This window comes from Mesoplodon densirostris, chromosome 12 (genome assembly GCF_025265405.1).
Source record: "Mesoplodon densirostris isolate mMesDen1 chromosome 12, mMesDen1 primary haplotype, whole genome shotgun sequence".
Lineage (NCBI taxonomy): Eukaryota > Metazoa > Chordata > Mammalia > Artiodactyla > Ziphiidae > Mesoplodon > Mesoplodon densirostris.
In genome coordinates this window covers 1,926,194-1,946,904 of record NC_082672.1, presented here as the reverse complement: position 1 = coordinate 1,946,904, position 20,711 = coordinate 1,926,194, and the positions used below count along the sequence as shown (strand labels likewise).

Here is a 20,711-nt window from a genome sequence, read left to right as displayed (position 1 = left end):
AAAACTTACTGAACAAGTTCAATTCAAGCTGGACCTGACTTTTGATCTACCTTAGAAATACAACATCCTTAAAGAGTGTGAAAAAGAGGCAGACAATTAAAATACTGCAGGAGAGCATTTGTAAAACATGCACAATTGGCTTTTGTTAGTTCCAGCAAACGAATGAATGAGTGAATGTATTGATGAGAGAATGAATGAGCGAATGAATGAGTGAGGGAATGAATGAATGGGTGAATGAGTGAATGAATGGGTGAATGAGTGAATGAATGGGTGAATGAGTGAATGAATGAATGGGTGAATGAATGAATGGGTGAATGAATGGGTGAATGAGTGAATGAATGGGTGAATGAGTGAGTGGCTGTCTCTCTCGGGGAGAACTCGGGGCAGCAGCTGTGTTTCACTCAAACGTCTCAGCTTCAGGCTCGAGGCTCTAAAACACCACCTCCATGTTTGTGTCATAGGTTCGGGTTCTCTATTCCACTAAAAAGTAGGGAACTCTTTCCTGAAATCTGAGAAAGCTCAGGCTCTAAAGTGGAGAGGTTGCCCTTTAAAGCAGGTGTGTTTATAACCGCGTCCCCAGTGTCCCCACCTTCCCCCCGAGGTACAAGATCACTTACTCTCTCCAACTCCCCAGACTCACCCATGCCCCGGACGCCCTCGCGGTTCTAACCCATCTCACCCCCAGTGTATGAGCCTCATCCTCGGAGCACGCAAAAACATGCTTACTTGGAAGCTACATTCATTTTCCGGTGGCTCATTATTTAGAAGGTTCTTGCTTTGGGGAATCTTACCGCTGCCAGATTATGTAATTCAGAAGTGTTTTTCTTAATGTTAACCCATACCATGTGTTATTCCATATTCTAATCAGATATCAGTATCACAGTGAGGAAATTCACCCATATTAAGAGTGTTTTAACCCATTTCTTACATGTTTTCATCTTGTTCCCGCTTTTCCTCTGGCTTAAACCCATGCATTTATTAAGCAGAAGACGGATCACATCTTTAATCCGTTTGCACTTGACCTACATTTCTACTGCAGGAGTTGCTTGACCTCCAGGCAGGCACCGCACATGCACGCCCTTAGCTTCCTTCTGTTCCTCCCCCGCAACGTACCTGTGCAGACAGCCCTGCTTCGTGAAAGCAAAGGAGACGGGGCCCTGGGACCCTGAGGTCGTTGTTTTAATAGTGTTGTTCAAGGTGTAATTGATTTCCTTCTAAATTTGACAAAGTGCCTTTTATCTGCACTAGTTTGAAGACCCTCAACCAAGTTCTTTAGTGAACACTAAATTCTTTAGAATAGGACTATTTTATTTTCCCTCCAGGGCTTTGTTTAGCAAAGAATCCAGCTCCGTTAAAAACTCATTTTCCTCTATACACTGTCTCCCCTGCAATTTAATTGCTGTTAAAAATGGAGAGGGCGAGAAACATGCAGAAAGTGTGAATTCCCTCATTTCTGAGAAAGAACAGTTCCATTATTTGTTCTACACCATTAAATTATTGAGAATTATGGTCAAATTCCAAGCGCCTGAATGCTCAGCTTTTTTAAAATATAAAAAATAGAGGCTGCCTCTCTACATTTAGAGAAAATGATAATTACGACGTCTTTCCCTAAGTCATCTGCATTTCCTCACTTGGGGTTTCAGGAATTACAAATAGACCACCTCTTAAACACAAAAATTAGCAGGATTTAGGTTATTTCAGGTTTTCATCTAAAATAGAAGGGAGCTGCTTCTGGGCGGGCTCCTGTGTGCACTGGGCCTGCGAAGGTCCGGAGATGTTTCATGGTCAAGTTTGCTCCCCTGGTGGCCTCTGTCTTTGTCTCTGTCTCTATCTTTCTTTCTCTTGCACAAAACTGCTCTGTTCCAGGCCAGCTGCGAGTCATAAGAACAAGTCTACGAAAACTCAAGTGCTTGTGAGGAGAGGAACGCGGTGAGGCCGTGACTTTGTAAGGGGAGCAGCGTTTCGCGCGGATGGAGTTCCTCAGGGGCGGTGCTCTGGGCGCTCCTGTCTCCAGGGATCTGCCGCTGCCTGGGGTGTCCCATCGTGACTGGAGAGTTAATTCTCATGAATCAGTTTCGGGGAAAGAGAAACAAGGGGTTGAAACCCCTCAGTGACAGAATTCAATCAAATGTGCTTATGGGCTTGCTTTATCCATTTTTAGTAAAAGAACCCTTTTTTTGTTGTTGCGAAATCTTGGAAAGGTAATGATCTGTTTTCACTTGCCTCTTGGTTAAAATAACACAGATCATTTTAGCAAGTGAACTTCTTCTCAGGAAAAATGAGAGCCTGCAGAGTCTCTCTCCTGTGTCCTGGGGCCCCAATGAACAAAGAACCGTCCCCCTCCAGGCGCTCATCACCTGCCTCCTGGCTGGAGCCTTTCTCCAGAAATCCGGGAAATGGCCAGGGACCTCAGCTCCCAACTAAACACACCAAGGGATTGTCCCTCACACCCTCCCTGCCACACGCACTCGCAGCCCTTCCTCCCCAGGACCCCAGGTGGGGCTGTGAAGACCCCGCCTGGACCCCAGGAGCGATGTGGCTCCCTGGACAGCCGTCCCCCCATGGGGCCTTCCTTGCCCTGTGGCTTCATCTCAGCTTCAGCTTCGGTTGGTCTTTACACATCGCCAACTAGGACACTCAGAGACGAAAGGGGAGAGTTTGGGTCTCTTTTTAAGGAACGAAGCACCCTGAGTTTGAGCATTTCCTTTCTTTCTCTTCCTGATGAGGGAACAAGTTGATGAGGTCCCTGCAATTTTGCTAAAGTCCATTCCCACTCTTCCTCCAGCTCAGACTGGGACAGGGGAGGGGTTGTTGTGAGTAGAGCTGTCTCTACCCCTGTAAATATTACCGGGGCAAACATGCCAAATAAACCTGTTCAAATATACACAGAGCCCAGGGCTCTACACACTGCTGTGGAGTACTGAGTAGTAACCACAGCTCGGGGTTTTCTCTCTTTCCTTTAATAAATCGCTAGGGCTTCATAAGTCAGAGCAGACGCCTGTGAAGGGCTGGTGACATTCCAGTGGCCAAAGGCTCGTGATGGCGCCACTTCCCAGAGCTTGAAGCTTTATTGGATTCATCTTCGTGTTTGTTGTTTCGTCTGGGGTGAGGAGGACTACACAGGACAGAGAGTGGGACACATGGGGCTTGGGAAGCCCGGGGGGTGGGCAGGGAGTGCCATCAGCGGTCCAAGGAGGGCAGGTGTGGGAGCAGGTGGCCGGATCTAAGCCCCACTGGGAGATGCTGTGAGCTCTGAAGCCCTGTGTCCGGGTCGTCCGAGGGGCCAAGGAGAGGATGGGGACTCCAGAGCGGTCAACGGGGACTGCACGGAGGGGCCCCTGGGGCAGGGGATCCGTGCTTGCACCACCCCAGCGGCCCTGGGTCCTAGGATGGAGGTGAGATTGTGTGGAACTGTCCAACAGGGAGAGACTGCCCCCCAATTCCAGGCTGGCAGGGCACTCCTGATGCCCGTGACTTCCAAGGTGATGGCAAAACCCGGTGAATGCAGGAGTCAACCAGGCACTGAATTCACAAACTCAAAGAAAAACATTGCTATTCAGACTATTAAAGGTACACAGAACATGTGCATCCCCGTGCAGACCTGGACGGTGTCCCAGGCCAGTGGTGGAGCCTTCAGGGGTTCAGCCACCAAATGCTGAGCAGAGCAGAGAAGTTACCAGTTATCCAGATGTGTGAAACTGATGGAGGTCGGAGCTTTCAGAGCTTCCCGCCATGTGTCTGGGACATCCCCTGGCACTAAGTGGCCTTAGAGAGCCTTATGCTTTCCATGGAACACTCTTTGAGATGTCTGGCTTCTTTTTTCTTTGCTCCTCCAAGTTTTTGAGAGTCGACCAAGACAAGGACAAAGACTGCAGCTTGGACTGCGGGGGTCCCACCCAGAAACCCCTCTGCGCCTCGGATGGGAGGACCTTCCTGTCTCGCTGTGAATTTCAGCGCGCCAAGTGCAAAGACCCCCGGCTAGAGATCGCTTACCGTGGAAACTGCAAAGGTCAGTTGCTTTCGATCATTTGTTCAAGAATCAGTCACTGAAATGTACACCCATGTGCTTTATTTTCATTTGGCTAAGGTTTTCTGTGTAAAATGTCAAGGGTTTATGTTCAGAGCATGTAGCGAGACGAGTCATTTCTGAATCATTTTTTTTTCTTGTTGAATGCTCTCTTTTCTTAGAATGTTTTATGACATCATGACACAAATTTATCCAAGGGTTTGAATGTTTCCAAAGTCTCTTAAAATTATTCTCACCAAAGTTTTGTTTATTGGTTCTTCCAACTCTTTCTCATTTCACCTTTTAGCCTGTGGGGAGTGTATAATAGCACCTGTGCCGTTTTCAGTGGGTTTTTTTTTTGGGGGGGGGTGCTGATTTCACACTTGTAATTTTCAATTTTCCTGATCTAAGAAGCAGATTTGGAGTTAATAAGCTCGCTTAGAGCAAAACATTGAAATGCTTCCCAGTTACTGGAGGGTTTGACTCAGGAAAACACGCTGATGTTTCAAGCACAAATAGAGTCAATTGCAGAAAGAGGTTTAACCTTCTTTTTCTTATTATCTAGGACAAAAAGCCACACAGGCTAACGCACCCTTGAGACAGTGTCCTGCGGTGTTCAGCCGTTAGCGCCAACGAGCTGCCCAAGGGACGAAGAGTTACTGTCTCCACTCCGCGCTTGGCCAGGGTTTGAGTAATCTGCTCTTGCTTTCATAATGCAACACATCCTAGGTGAACAGGTTGGAGCCACTGCCCTACGTGACAAAGACAGAGTTTTGCCGGTCCTTGGACGTGGGCACCACTCCCGCTGACACCCCGCAGGACACTCTGCCCACAGGCGTCGGGGCAGCCCAGCACTCACCTTCCACGCGCGTCTGATTTGTGTGCCCTAAACACGTCCCTCGGAGAAAAGTTTGGATGTAACTTTATGCCTTGATTGTTGTTACACACCTCGGGTATCTGTGCTGAGAAATGAGAAGTGGCCTAAGAATGAATTCAAATATCAGGTGATCTACCTTTTAGAGAACCTTCTAGAAACAATGGCCTGTGCTGACTTAGCTTGTGAGAACAGGTGCTGTGGAGGTGGCAGTGAAGTCTGAGTTTTACGATCCTCTTTGGTGCCCTGTTCCTTTAGAGAACCACCATCAAATGTCCTTTAGGAGGATAATTCCCATCAAACACTCTGTCAGAGGACGATGAGGAAGCCGCCATATGAAGCCTCTGTGTTGGCCATAGTCTCCGTGGGTGTCTGTGGTGGGTTCATTAGACAGAGGCCAGAGGCCGTCCATCTGTCTGGGTGGACATTGACACCAGAGACCTCTGTGTCCCACAGTTGAGGTCACTCTCCCGAGCCTCCCACTTCGAGCTCTGCAGAGTCCATGGTGGGTTGCTTTTGCACAGGGAGGGTAAATTGGAATTAAGCGCAGATGGCCTCTTGGTGATGTCATTGTTAGCTTATTTGTGTTTGGATCCAGCCTAATTTTTTTCTGGATAATTCCCTTGGTTGGGATTCTCACACCTCACTGAAGAAATTTCATACCATAAATTTGTGACACAAAAAGTGTGATAAGGGACGGGACTTCCCTGGCGTTCCAGTGGTTGGGACTTTGCCTTCCAATGCAGGGGGTGCAGGCTCCATCCCTGGTTGGGGAGCTGGGGTCCCACATGCCTCATGGCCAAAAAACCAAGGCATAGGCCAGAAACAATATTGTAACAAATTCAATAAAAGACTTTAAAAATGGTCCACATCAAAAAAAAAAAATGTTTTTTAATATGATAAGGAAGAAGTCGGTAAAAACAAAACTTATTTCCTAAAAAGAAGTTTAATTTAAATCAAAAGGATTAAAATAAAAAGAATGCGAAGGTACCTGTAAACTTCGAGGTCAAGTTTATCTGGCGCTTCAGTTGCCAAGGGTAGCAAATATTAAAGTTACTTTAAAGAGACATTGTTAGTTGTACAACGTAGTTTGAGATAACTGGCCATCAGGTACCTCTGATACTGTAGATTTGGGGGAGTTGGAGCTCTGAAGCTTCTGCTTTCAGCCCTCATCCTGTGGGTGATCTAAGTCTGGTCCATGCTGGGGCTGCCCGGAGAAGGGCTTCCCAGTCTGCAGACAGTCTTTTCCCACAGACGCAGCCTTTCCCTGGAGCCGAGCTCTGAGCGGGAGCAGATCCTCCTCAGACAGGAGGGGCTCCTTCATTCTGGCTGATTTACTTTGCCAGTCGTTCCCCCACCCTGTCCCCCTGTGTCCAGCATTTAACACCCCCCAGCCTGCCCTGGGACCACGTGGCAGGAAGCGTTCGCGGTGAATGCGAGGGGACCCTGGTGCTGATGGACCAGAGACAGGTGTCCTGGCTGCCCCAGGCAGGTGCTGTTGTTGCACCCCTCTGTCCCCAAGGGCACAACCACTGCCAATTCCGCACCACACCCAGATCGAGAGCTTTCTGCTATGAAGGTGAGAGCGGGAGAAGGAGATTGAAATGGCACTTCTACTGCACGGAATACGAATATTCATGCGCATTTGCTCTAAATTATTCCCGGTTTTGAAATTGGCCGGTGTATCGTAGTATCAACTTGGCAAGTGTGAAGATGCATTTTTTTTTTCTTGCGGTACACGGGCCCCTCACTGTTGTGGCCTCTCCTGTTGCAGAGCACAGGCTCCGAACGCACAGGCTCAGCGGCCATGGCTCACGGGCCCAGCCACTCCGTGGCATGTGGGATCTTCCCGGACCGGGGCACGAACCCGTGTACCCTGCATTGGCAGGCGGACTCTCAACCACTGCGCCACCAGGGAAGCCCTGCTCTTAACTTTTGACCTTGAACAGAAGTGCACTGATTTACACTGATGGATTTTTCTCATGTTTCCTTAGAAATTTGTGGAGTTTGTGTTTTTAGAACTCAGCAAACACATTAATATTTTTCTTTTGATCTGAGACCATTGGCCCTGTCTTTCGTTTCAAGAAAAATCTCTGACATTGAATAAAAAAGCCAAAAAAAAAAAAAAAAAAAGGGAGAAGACGGAGAAGAAGAAGAAGAAGAAAAGTCTAGATGCCGGTAGTTCTTGGAGCTATTTTGAGATTTCTGGAAACAGAATTATAAAGGATATCTGACAGCAACAACTTCCTGGAGATTTCCGAGACCCGGGGCTTTTTAGTGACCAATGAATAAGAAAAGGAACATTGTTACAAAGTGCTTCCTGATACTCGTCGTCCCCTTTCTCATTCGCTGCCCGAGTCTCATGGTCACTGTCCTGCTCGTCATTGCAGAGCGGCCCCCTGGCAGAGATGGGGTCTCTGTGGGTCACAGCATGGCCGGCATACAAGCACGCAGGGGTCCACGATGTCGAGAAGACAGACCCCTGCCCCACAACAGGGGTTATTATTAATATCGCGGTTATGGCGAGCTTCCAGAGCCCTTGTTCTCTCCCTGCGAAAACGCTGGGCTTTCACTCTGGCCACATAGTGACCACTGGCCTAGAAACCTCAGTGTGACTTACGGGCCCTCTCTCTCTGCTGGGCTGCTGTGACCAGGCGTTACCTTAGCGCTCTCTGGGCAGGCCTGGCCCTCAGGACCGCATGACCGTCCTCTTCCCTGTGTGCGACCCAGGCCACTTGCAGGGGGCATCCTGCTGACCTGGGCCTGGTGTGCACTCTGCTGAGTTCTGCAGGGAGAGAGCTCAGGCTCCCAGCACTGCATTTCTGGAAATTCCGAGGAAGGCGTGAACCACACATGTGGTCAGCAGGGCTGTTGCCCCTGAAAGTACTGAGGTTTTCAAGCAGAATTTTCTGCGAAGCTGGAGGGTGCTTGTCACCTCCAGTTGGTACAGTACCGCCCTCTCTGAAGTGCTCTGTGTACTTTAATTTTATTAAAACACGTGATGTAAAACCTAACAGTGGTGGTGCCCACAGCCCAGCAGCAGTACCTCTGATGCGACTGGCGTGGCCAGGCAGGCAGCCGGCTGTGGATCTCCACGTGGGGCAGAGATGGGGTTGGGAGGGTGAGGTCCTGGCCTCTGCAGCTCGCAGGCTCCCAGAGGTTGGGGGACCATGGAACCAGCACTAAGGGGCCAGGCCAGGAGGGCTCCACCTGCCTTCTCGCCTCTGAAACAGGGCGGTCGGGTCAGATGAAGATGAGGAATTCCTTCCCTCCAAAGATTTTTCTGATCATAAACGTGTGCTCCTCCCAAAGCCTTTACTCAGACTTGGAGAGCCAGGAAGTGGGCTGGAAGCTTCATCACTGGCCATTTTCCTTAGGCTTTGGATGACACTGCCTTTGAAGAAGGCAGAGCATCTAGATGTTCCCACGTAGCTTCACCTGGAGGCTTTGTTAACCCACAACGGCACCGAGGACCAGGGTGCAGTGTGGTTGCTGGAAATCAGTTAACCTGCCACCATTTTCTTCAATGAAACAGGTATTTCCATGAGAGGAGTCTATGCAGGGTGTGTGGCACGTGTGCATAGGTACACGTGCGTGTGTGTGTGTGGGCACGCACCTGCATGTATGGGTGTGTATGTGTGTCTCGTGCATGTACCTATGTACACGTGCGCGCACTCCCGTGTCTTCTGCCCGGTCCTCTCGGGGGTCTGTGTCCCTGCTTCCTGCTGTGTCTCATCAGACTCCTTTCGCCCACAGGCAGGCTCGGAAGTGCCCTTTACATGTATGGTTGCAGGACGTTTTAATCTTGCTGGCGCTTGTCCCTTGCAGGAACCGTACCCCAGTCTTGTTGACCTTAACTCCTTCACGCTGTCCTAACAGGTCTGATGGTAGAAGCGCCCTCGTTATAGACTGAAGCAGACACAATGAGAGGTAGCGTCATTGCTCTCACGTTCAAGCCAGGGTCAGAACGTGTTGAAATGTTCGTGAAAAAAATCTTTTCTCTGTTTGCTTTAGCAGCCCTGAATCCTCCAAAGTTAGTTCATCAGAGGAGCTGGGGCGAGCACAACGCGGCCTCAGTCAGTCTGCCCTGTGAAGGTTTGTAGCCAAACTTCACACAAAAGGACCCTGGGATCACTTGCACGGGGACCTAGGGTGATGCGTTGATGACTGTGGTGATCAGTCATCACAGAGGTGCCTCTGATCAGTTGTTTCCCGGAAAAATGTTGTAAAAAACATTGTGGCCACCCCAGTTAACATACCCTGGCTTTTCCTATTCTAATTTGTTTCTGTCTTGATGCATTTACAATGATAATACTTAAGATGAAAACTCAGTTTCTTTCTCCTCGGCTCTAAGATGCTCTCTCTGGTCAAGGGACGGTTCGGACACTTCCCGTGGCTCTGCCCGAGCTGGGCGGCTGCAGGTGGGTGGACGGGGAGCCTTCCTTGGAGACTTGCGGGTCCTTTATCACAGCACAGCCTTCTGTATCATTTATGCCACAGAACATGGCGGCACAGAGTTCTTCACTTTCCTCGGAGGCAGCCCTTCAAAATGACGGGTGGGTCAATATTCCAGCTTCTGAAACACAGGGTCTGCCTTCATTCGATGCCAATAGAACTAAAGGCCTGTCACCCTCGGGCTCTCATTTCTGTGGCCACTACCAAGGGAGAGCTGGCTTCCTCGTCAGCTTTGTTTGTTCTGACCCCAGCCTTGTCCGAGCAGCCCCTGTGCTGGCCACGGGGACCCAGCGGTGAGAACTGTGTCCCCAGAGCATTGACACCACCGTGCTCAAAACCATCACCATGTAGTCGCCCTGCTAGGTCCAGGGTCAGTAGGTCTATTGACCCGAAAAATACCCAGTGTAGCCTTTCATTGTACATTTCATACATGGGACTCTAAAGTAATTACATATCTCCGAGGGTTTCTGCCTCAGTAAGGAGCTTGCTGAGGCTCTGTCTCTGGGGTGAGGACTCACACAGGAAGAGTTAAAGGAAACGCGATCCACTTTCTTCTGGGTAATGTTTCCATGTCATCCTGTGTGTGATGGACAGAGAACCCCACAAGAAGAGCTCCTGGGCTCATGGGCGGTCAGGGTCAGGACCGCCTGTAAACATCAGTGCTCCATGACCTTGTTCTGGCTGGGCCTCCTCGGGTCCTTTTAACTGTTCTTCTCCAGAATTCTTCTGCATAAAATGTGCAGCAAATCTGTCTCTTCCAATAATTGCTTAAACCTGTTTTGAGTGATTTTAGCAAAGTAGGAAACGATTTGCTTCCTATTTAAAGGAAAACCATCATTAGAAACAACCACTATAAAACATGGCCGCTCATTTCTAGTTTAGAGCAAGCAGTGCATCTTTATAGTTTCCGTGACTAACGTATCTTGATGCATAGACACGTTTTGTGATCCCCTTGGAAAAGGAATCTCTTTCACTTTGCAGTTGAGAGAAAACAATTAACAACTAGGTAAATAAATTGCTTACGAAACTCATTATTACTAACAAAGAACTCATCCAAAAATTTTTATTAAAAATCTGTTGTTAGCAATGCCTTGCTAAACACAGGAAAGAAATTATTTGAAAAGTCTCTGCTCTTTCAGATAACAAAAATTTTCTAAAAAATATGATCAAATTTGCATCAAAGCAAAAGTTTTTCTTTGGTCTAGTAAAAAAGTGATTGAAGTCCTTGATTAGAAGGAGCTTAATGCTTTGATTTAATTAAAATATTATAATTTTCAGTTAAGCTGGATTTTCCTATGAGGTAAAAATTGATCATAGTTTAAAAATTACTATGAACCAAAAAGTTATGTGATACCACTTCATACCCACTAGGATGGCTATCACAATTAAAAATGAAAAACACAGAAAATAAGTACTGGTGAGAATGTGGATACGTTGGAACGCTTGTCCATTTTTGGGCAGGAATGTAAAATGGTTCATACACTGAAAACCAGTTTGGTGTTTTCTCTATAAATTGAACACAGAATTATCATAGGACCGAGAAATTCTCCTCCAGGTATATATATATCCATAAGACTTGAAAACAGAGGTTCAAACAAAAGTTTGCACGTGAGTGCCCAGAACAGCATTGCTCATAATCACCAAAAGGTGGAAACAGCCCAAATGTCCATCAGTACTAGAGCAGATACACACACTGTGGTGTGTCCGTACGATGGACATTCTTCAGCCCTAAGAAGGAATGAAATGCTGGCACAGGTAATGCTGTGGATGGACATTGAAAACACACTGTCACACACTTTGATTCCATTTATATGGAAAGTCTAAAATAGGCAAATCCATAGGGATGGAGAGCAGAGTGCTGTCGCTGGGGGAGGGAGGGCGATTGGCTTCCCTGTGGAGATGAGAGTGTCCTGGAACCAGATAGAAGTGGTGGTTACACAACATTTTGGATGCGCTAAACACCACTGAATTGTACACTTTAAAATGGTTAAAATGACAAATTTTATGTTTTGTGTAGTGGTCCCACAGTAGGGACAAATTATCGTGCTCATGTTTTGAGGATTTAATTCTCAAACAGTTAAAACTAAAGTGTCCAGAGTAAAATCTCAACAAGTCCCCTGAACAGTTAAGCACCTGCTTAATTTTTTTTTTTTTGCAGTACGCGGGCCTCTCACTGCTGTGGCCTCTCTCGTTGCGGAGCACAGGCTCCGGACACACAGCCTCAGCGGCCATGGCTCATGGGCCCAGCCGCTCTGTGGCATGTGGGATCTTCCCGGACCGGGGCACGAACCCAGGTCCCCTGCATCAGCAGGCAGACTCTCAACCACTGCGCCACCAGGGAAGCCCCCCTGCTTAATTTTTAATCTCACCACAGGAAGCGTAAAGAGAGAAAATATAATCAGGGAAGAAATGTATCACCTGTAAATTCAGCTCCAAGACTGTTGAACCTTTGTGTTCCACTTAAAAGTGATGGACAAATTGGAAAAACTGAGAATAATATAATTCTGAGGCTGTGCTTAAGATTTTGATTTCTATAAAGAAGGGCATTTAATTTAGCCTCCAGGGTGTATCTGTTAACCACATATGGTTTACAGCAATGTCAAGGGCACAGGAGCGTTCCAGCCGCTCAGGATGAGCCGTCCCGCACCTCGGCCGGGGGACACAGCACAAGGGGGCGTTAACGACAGTGCGCTGTACACGCAGAAAATTTCCGAAAGGGTCAGCCTCATGTCAAGTGCCCTAACCACAATAAAATACAGAACAAAGTAGAAGAACACTAGGGAGATGTTACTAATTTGGGGCGACCTCCCCAGCGTGTTTCTGTATTTCCGTAGGATGGACGTGGCGGACGCTCTGCGGCCTCTTCTCAGGAGCGAAGGCCCTGCCCCTGACTAACGCTTTCCGGGATCAGGGAGTAACAGGCAGCTGGTGTGAGGCAAGGAGCGCTCCTGCCTTGCAGGCGGCTACAGACTAGCTCTCAGCGATGCTTGACACGGGCCTTGCAGTTCCTGCTGCAAAGTCTCCCTGGTTTCCTGTGGCTGAGTCCTCAGCCACGTGCCACACGTAAACCCGGAATTGAATGTGCCGTCCGTGTGAGAGGTTTGAGAGCCCTCCCGCCAGTGGCAACTGCGGAGTCTTCTCCAGAAGACTGGAGGCCGGAACGGGGCCCGTGGGTGGTTTGGGAAATGTCTGCATTTCTGGCGTGTTCCACACTAGTTCAAATGTTAGAAGTAATTTGTAACCCCGTCTGTACCCTCATGGAGACCTTGCAAGCTGAGAACTCATGTCACTTTTCCTTTTAGACAGTCAAACCACAGGTTATGCTAAAAAAATGAGGACCGAAGTCCAGCAGAGCAGTGATTTCTCCTCAGCTAAAACACAGGCTACATTAAAACCACATGTTGCCGAGTGCTGGCGAAAATGCAGATCAAGACGTGAGGCCTGAGCCTGCCTGGACGTGTTCCCCCTGATGCGCAGGCCCATCTTGCTAGAGGCGGCTGCCACGGGGCTTCCACAGAGTCCAAGATAAGGGTTTCCGGCAGCAGAGTCAGTATTCAGACATGGACACTGCAGGACAGGCAGCCCCGAGCCCTGGAGCTCGTGCCCAAATGGCATTTCATTGTAGCCAAGAGATTTTACTGCCAAGCTATCAGAAAGTCACCATCTAAAAATGCTGGGCAGTGCACTCGTTTGAAGCACTATCTCAGTGTCCAGAGGGCCTTCCAGATCTAGACAACTTGTAATTTAAATCTGGAAACACTTAAGAAAAATGGGGAAAGCCATTCTTTTCAACTTCTAAAATTCAAAGGAGCTACATCAGATGACGGTCTAAAGAACTAAGACATGTGCCTGGGGTGCTGCCTGAGGGCGTGAGGCTAGTGGTGGCAGCCCTGGGGACGTGCTTCCCCGCGGTGGACGCAGATTCTGCACAGCATGTTTTATTGGCCTGTGGTCGTGAGAAGAGGGGCCTTTATTGGGGGTTGGCCCACCTGTGTAACTCCTACCAGGTCCTGAGACAAGCATCAGGAATGAACAGGCTCTGGTACCTGCTTCAGATGGAGCGGGCTGGCAGCTCCCAGGCCCTGCCTTCCCACCATCGCAGGTCTCCACGGCGGGTCTTGGTGTCTGTTTCCTCATCCCTGCCGTCCAGAGCTGGGTTAGATGGGCTTGACTGTGTCAGTCTTTCCGTTTTTACTAGTTTACGGTGTCCCAGGGGATTCTTCCTAAGAAACAGTAGGAACATCGTGCTTTGTATCAAATCATCACGTTGTAGTATTTTCATGTGAATATGTGGAAATTTGTGCTCAGTGCGAGGACTGATAAAGATATTTGACCCTTTAATCTGATTTACTGTTGGACTTTCCCCTTGAGGTGAGAAGCGCAGGAGCCTGGTATCGCTCTGACATCCTAAGAGACTCAGATGCAGAGGAAAGAGGCCGCCAGGTGGACAAGGGTGGACCACAGATGGGACGGGTCCCCTGGGCCGCAGCCGAGGGCAGGAAGGCACGTGCCCCCAAGGTGCCCGCCTGCCCCCCTCCCTCCAGGGCAGTGCCTTCGGGCTGAGTTTCACTGTGGCTCCTAGACCTGGTCCCTACTTGGCACGTGGCCTGGCCCCTGTGCTCCGACGGCCCTCCTAGGATCCGAGTCTGTCTGTGACCGGCGGGGCTACTGCCCGTCTTGCGTTGTCTGGGAATCAGAGTCCACATTTCACCACGGACAAGCCGAGTGGCCTTTCAGAGCCTCGACTTCCTCGTTCACCGGACGTGGGAGAGCGTCCCTTCCCGCTCTTCCTGCCGAGGCCCGGCCTCCCCACGGGGATCCTGCTCGCCGGCCAGGTGCCCGCCGGGCGGCCACCCTCCGCGCCGGGCCCCTCGCGCGGCGCCTCTGCCGTGCATCCGTGGCCTGACTGCCGCCCTCGCCCTGTGCCTTCCCGCAGACGTGTCCAGGTGCGTGGCCGAGAGGAAGTACACCCAGGAACAGGCCCGGAAGGAGCTGCAGCAGGTGTTCATCCCCGAGTGCAGCGACGACGGCACCTACAGCCAGGTGTGCAGCCCGGGGCGGGGCTCTTCCCTTCTGTCTCAGAGTGGTTCCTCCCAAGGGGGTCGCTGTCGTAAACAGGGCGAGTCCTCCCCCGGCGCAGGTGCTCCTGTCACGGCTGTGCTTTCCCCCCTCACTGCTGGGAGACGGACCGCACGGCTTCCTCCAGGCCGGCTCACGGCTGAGCCTGCAGCTCCAGTTCAGTGTTAGTCATGGAGGAGAACGCGCCAAGGTCACGTCCAGTTTCCGGGGTCGCCTCGTTAGTCAGTGGCGGCGTCCAATCGCCCGGTGCTCTACCTGGAGTGTGTCAATAGTGTTATCGTCAATACTGTGATTTCTTATTAAGGGAAACAAATTCCTGAAATACTGTGCTAACTGACACAGCTTCTGGTAGGAAAAAAAACACACACACACAAGACAGGATCTGCTGTGAGCCATCCAATAATTATGTGACTCTGTATTTTACAACAATCATTTGACCTTTGAAAGACTCAGGAAGGAGAGAGAGAGACAGAGAGAAGCTGGAGCCATGGGTGGTGCCCACGCTGGCTGGCTGGTGGTGGTGGGGAGCTGGGGCCGTGACAGGACATCCCGCCGGCAGCCGGACCGCAGTCTCCTGACTGTCCTGACTCCTTGGTGCCTGGGTTTCCCTCTTGTAAGATCCGGGCTCGGGCCCCATTGCAAACATGAAGGATTAGATACTGAACAGTTACGGGCTGGCGCCCACCAGCGTTCACTATAAACACCTCTGGTCCCTTTCGTCCCTAAGGTCCCAGGTTCCAGAGCATCACAGGTTGTTTGCCGGGTGTTCAAATGCAAGGACTCAGGAAGCATCAGGCCTCCTGGACCTGCGTTGGAATTGAGGCTGGGCTGCAGGTGGTGGAGGGGGCCTTGCGGAGGGCGGGCGCCACTCGCACTGACTGCCCCGTCCCGTCCCGTCCCTCCTGCAGGTCCAGTGCCACAGCTACACGGGGTACTGCTGGTGCGTCACACCCAACGGGAGGCCCATCAGCGGCACCGCCGTGGCCCACAAGACGCCCAGGTGTCCCGGTAGGTCCAGTTGAATTTACGAGGTGAAACTGCTACTGACATTGTTGGCTGCTTTCTGATCATCTTACCAATGTTTGCTCAAAACTGAAAAGAAATTCAGTTTAGGTGGAATTATGAGGAATGTTGGGAATGGACTTGAGTCACTGGACAAAGCACAAAGTATTATGAAAACTTTGTTTTTAAGAGAGCTTAGGAATGGAGGATCTGGGTCTGAACCACGGTCGGTTATGGCAATTCGGGACTCTTAATGTTTAGAAATAACCACAAGGACTGTGGTCATCAGTGGGAAGGACCAAGTGCTTTCATTGGCCGAGAAAAGCGAACATTTCTGCGTTTGTATGTGGATCATTCGTCACAGACCCCTTTCCAGATGGTTTATTTGTGTTATTTTATTACCGAGGGCCTCATGTACTGAAGGTAATAATATTGGCAGGAGAAGAATCCATAAAATGGTCTGTTTTCCATTAATATTTTACCAAAAATGTTATAAAAGATTCAGATCATTTTTGTTTGAAAATGGTCTGCAGCTTGAGTTTTGATTAATTGGTAAGGGAGACCTATCAGACCATGTATGAAGAAATTTCATGATCCTTGTGTCACAATTACTAGATTAAGCTTACTAGGGAAAAACATACTGTTATGTAACAATACAAAACATCTTCCTGAATTTTCACGTAAAATACTGAAACGTGTATTTACAGTTTACTTTTAGGCCCCTTTTCTGTTTCAAGAACAGGCATCTTATAATTAGAAATTCTGTTCATGATTCAGACATTTATACCAGGAGCCAAGGCACAGGTCAGAACTCATAACTGCTTCAGAATGATGACGTCCGTAATTAGCAGTAACACAAAACCTAATATTTTAAGTGACTGGTCATCACTTAAAAGCCAGGGGGTGTGCATAATGTGGAATTAAAATATACTTATTTTTAAAACTGTTTTGTCATCCAAGATCTAAAAATTGCTGTAAATATATTTTTAGTCAGCTTACATTTGCACCTAATAATTCTTTTACAAGCTCATGGAGTAAATGAAAGAGAAAAAATTAGCATAATGAGTTGGCCTCTGTGTGTGTCCCTCACTCTGAGAGTTACTTGCAAATGCTTATTTCATTTCAACCAAGTAACCGCATTTTGAGTCAAGCTTAGCCTTATTTTACGAAGGAGACAACAGAGGAGATACCTATCTCTGTGATTTTCGTGACACCTTTGAGAAATTAAGTAGTGTCTGAAAGAACTTTCTTAGAAAACCATGAGCAAAGTTGGCTGGATTTCTTATAACTTCCCTGTAACACTCTGTTTCTAGAATCAAACCACTGTACTGTTCACTCACATTTTTTCCAACCAGGTAGCAGCAATATTTTGCTGTATAGAAATGCTCCATTTTTTTCACTGCCCATGTGGACTTTTTTGTTTCAAGTGATGGGTTATGGAAGCAAGAGTATTCTTCCCTTTTGCTTAGAATCTGGTGTTTATTGCATGGAAAATGCCAGCGGGGGCGGCGAAGGCGTGTCTCTGAGGACACTTGTGATGTGGGCAGGGCAGGCTCCCTCCCAGACCGAGACCGAGCTCCCTGTAGGAGTGCCTCCCTTTTCACCCCCGTGGCTTGGTTTTGCAGCTTGGCCAGAGTTATGGGAACATTCTATGAATCCCCAGCTGTATTCATGCTTTTATTCTGCAGAGATATGGGTGGGGGAGAGCAGGTGCCTTTGCTCGGAACATGTGGAAACTGTGCGCTGGAGGGGGTGGTTGAGAGAATCTTGGTATTAAGGGAGAGTGTTGGGAGTCCTGAGTGCACGCACACACAGAGTTTATGATAGACTTTTGTAACACAATGTAACATAACTTCCTACCAGGTACTGACACACCCTCACCAATCTCGTGCAAGAGCGTGGCAATGAGCATCACTTTGCGAGAGATTGTGGTTAACAACGTGCATGTCAGCTGGTCACTTTCCATCTGCAAACCCCCAGGGGCGTCCTCCTCCCTTCCCTGGGACCCTGGCTGACACCTGCTGGGGCTGACAAGCTTTGTCTACTCTCTGTAGAGCGTGGGAATGATTTCCATCTAGTTTATTACAACTAGATAAACATCAGCAGTCAACAGTGGTCTTTGGCCCTGGAGTTCGCAGGGAGCTTACCATATATGCACATTCTATAGAAATTTGAAAATCAGAAAAAGATATTAAAACTTAGCAATAAACAATAACAGTCACTTAGAATGCATGTGTGTGTTTATTATGAACTGGTACAGACACACATTAAAACTTAGCAATAAACAATAACGGTCACTTAGAATGCCTGTGTATGTTTATTATGAACTGGTGCAGACACACGTTGAAACAGCCCCTGGGGAGGGCGGGGGACATCCACTCACGGCTGATTTCCGTGGAACAGAGGGGGCCCCAGCATCCACGTCCCCCCGCCCATTCCTCCCAGAAAGACCTTCAAAGGGAAGGCTTTTTTTATTTCACAGTCATGTGTTTTTAAGCCATTAACGCAAAGCACCAAATTCCTATGGATCAGTAAGAAGAATGGGATAATGAGGCCATCTAGCAGAAAAAGACAAGTCTTGAACAGGCAGCATTTTATAAATGAGGAAATTCTAGGGACCAGTGCACATAGGAAAAGGTGCTTGTGCTCATCGGTAGCAGGGAGATGCAAACCAGCCCCCCAGGGAGACTCCCTGACAGCCAGGAAGGGGCAGCAGCAGTGAACCCGGGGGGCCCCCGACGTGCCCTCAGCTTTGCCCCTGCAGACGGGCCCGCTTTGTAGCGGGAGGCGTGTGAGAGCGTGTGCATGGCATGCTGGTAGTGATGACCAGATCCTGGAAGCCAACGAGCGTCCACTGGTGTCTGAGGGAGAGATCACGTGCTTGCTTGGCCCACGGATAGGACAGGAACGGCGAGAACACAGAGGAGCTGCTGCAGTGAAACGCGGCTCCAGTGAGTGTGTCTGCGTGAGGGGGCTGGAGCCCGGAACACCGAAGCCCATTTAGAATTCAAAAACCAGACAACACTCAGCTTCAGTGGTCAGACTCTCAGGACAGCGGTGAGGTGTGGAACGGGGAGGACTTTGTGATGGGAAAGAGGGCTGGGCCTGGGGGTCCCTCCCCCTGCCGGGACACAGTTTCCCTGGACCGAGGGTGGTAAGTCACTGGGCTGTGCGTTTGTGTTGATGCACTTCATGTGTGAGTGTGATGTTTCACAGATTCAGAAAGTTAAAGATGCAAAGCCCATGGAAGGGGTAACACACTGATTTAAATGCTCCCCGAGGTTTTAAGTTATCTGACATCCTTTCCCGAGGATTTTGACAGAGGGAAGGTGCTGGATGTCTAGGAAGAGGAAGGGGAGGTGAGGTCAGGACGGCCCCTTCCCTGCAGGGGAGGGATGGCAGGAAAGAGACTGTAGGAGGGTTTGGGGAAGACCAGTGTCAGGGTCAGCATCTGCCAGGGGCCGTGTAGGACGAGGGGGGAGAGCAGGCCGGGCGCCCATGTCGGTGCCGACAGTGGCCGGGCTCACTCACGGGGCTGTCCTGTATCAGCGTCACGCCCCCGAGGTAGAAGTGGTTTTACCTTCTATTTACAGGTGAGAGCCTGACCGGAGGCCCCTGTGCATGTAAGTGACGGGGCTGGGATTTAAATCTATGCTTTTGTCTCCATTGCCCACATTTTCTGCCAGATACCATAATGTGACTTCATGGGCCTTGAATTCCTTATTTATAAGAAATAATGAGTTCGAATATGTGTAACTCCCAGCTCTGAGCTCCATGACCACGGGGCCGTGTTGTCCAGGCCCCAGCGAGGTGCTTGCAGGACAAGGAGGGCCACGCCCCACCCACTGCGGTGACTCCTCGGTGGCCCTGGAACCCACCACCTGCTTTAAGCAGCTTTCACCAAGTCAGCGCACTTCCTGGACCACTGTTGCTCGGGGGGCTGACAGGTAATCGCACAGATTTTCACAACGAGGGGCGACCTGCCTTGTCTCTTCTTCCAGCCACGGACTCGGACTCGTGAATCTCAGTGGAGCTCAAGCCTTAGGGGGCAGGGAGCTTCGGGGGAGACGTTGGCCCCTTTGGCCCCCGTTGGCCCCTGCTTCCTGGTGACGGGATCATTCCCACGCGGTGAGGACCCTGAGAACGGGATCAAAGCCGTCCCTTCAGTGAGCGGTAGCGGCCAGGTCCCGTGACGCTCGTCCCGCCTTAGAAACCCACCCGTCATTTCTCGTTAACGACCATCTCCACCAGCAGCATTTACCGAACCTTTGCCAGACCAGGCGCCCACAGCCGGACCCACCCGTCGAGGACCTGGGAGTTCCGTGCGGAAGCCGTGGGCCCCCAGAGAGGGGCGACTCACCATCCGGAGAGCGCAGGGAGGCGTCTGGAGGAGAGAGTTCCCAGAGGAGAGGGGCAGAACGGTCTCCTTCCACAGCTTAGCCTCAAGGGGCTCTGGGTCTGCTCTTCGCCTTACCAAGTCAGGTGGGGAGGTGAGCAGGGGCGGGAAGGGCTTTCCCTCTTCTGGGGAAGCAGCAGCATGTTGCCCTGAGACGCATTCAGGACCAAACAGCTGCTCTTTGAGCTACATCCAGATGCACTCCCAGCCCTGCCCTGCCTGACAGCAGGCGCTCCTGGAGATGATACCCCCGGCCCTGCTGGTCTAGACCATGGGTCTGCTGTGGGGAGGGGGCTTCACTTGCACCAGGGATGCTCAGGACGGTCAAGGCAGTGCCAGGCAGCCCACTGGGTCTTCCCTCCGTCTTTCTTGCTGCTGAGGGGCCGGGTCCTCAGGTCTCCATCCGGGCACAGCTGATTTATATTTATTCTGTAGGGATTTTCTCTTGTTCTTCTTCTTTCTAAAGATTTGAAGACTGACACTGCTGGGGGCGGGAGGAGAGCTTAAAAACAAAGGACCTTTTTCCGAGGGAGGATTTCTGTAGCTGACCCATTCTCGATTAATTGGAAAGAGCTTCGGGGTTTTAATCTCATCTCCCTCTGTTACCGTGCACCCTAGCCAAGAGTTTATTCCTGGCGTGAGTACAAAGCAGTTGAAGACATTGTAAGCCGAGCCTACATGCAGGAACTCTTAATATTATGATATCCAAAGAATCTTCATATGTAACTCAGCTTGAGGTATGTGTTTGAAGTAAGCTACAGACCTCAGGTTATAGAAGATACTGAGCAACACCCATAGCTGCGGCTTGAGATTCCGCCCGCACCGCCATGCACCCCTCTTTAAACCAAGGCCAGTCGTAGGGACAATGTTTCCGGGGAAGGAGTGGAAATCTTGTTCAA

The 20,711-nt window shown here is 49.8% G+C and overlaps 1 protein-coding gene across 2 annotated transcripts in view; it reads left to right on the top strand.

Annotated features, from left to right (window-relative positions):
* SMOC2 (SPARC related modular calcium binding 2) overlaps positions 1–20,711 on the top strand; it is a 154,447-nt gene that overhangs the window by 41,016 nt on the left and 92,720 nt on the right. For both annotated transcript variants that reach the window (XM_060114962.1, XM_060114961.1), the window contains exons 2-4: positions 3,838–4,009; positions 14,272–14,378; positions 15,323–15,422. In XM_060114962.1, the coding sequence (XP_059970945.1) occupies positions 3,838–4,009; positions 14,272–14,378; positions 15,323–15,422 (379 nt within the window). The remainder of the gene's footprint in view (positions 1–3,837; positions 4,010–14,271; positions 14,379–15,322; positions 15,423–20,711) is intronic.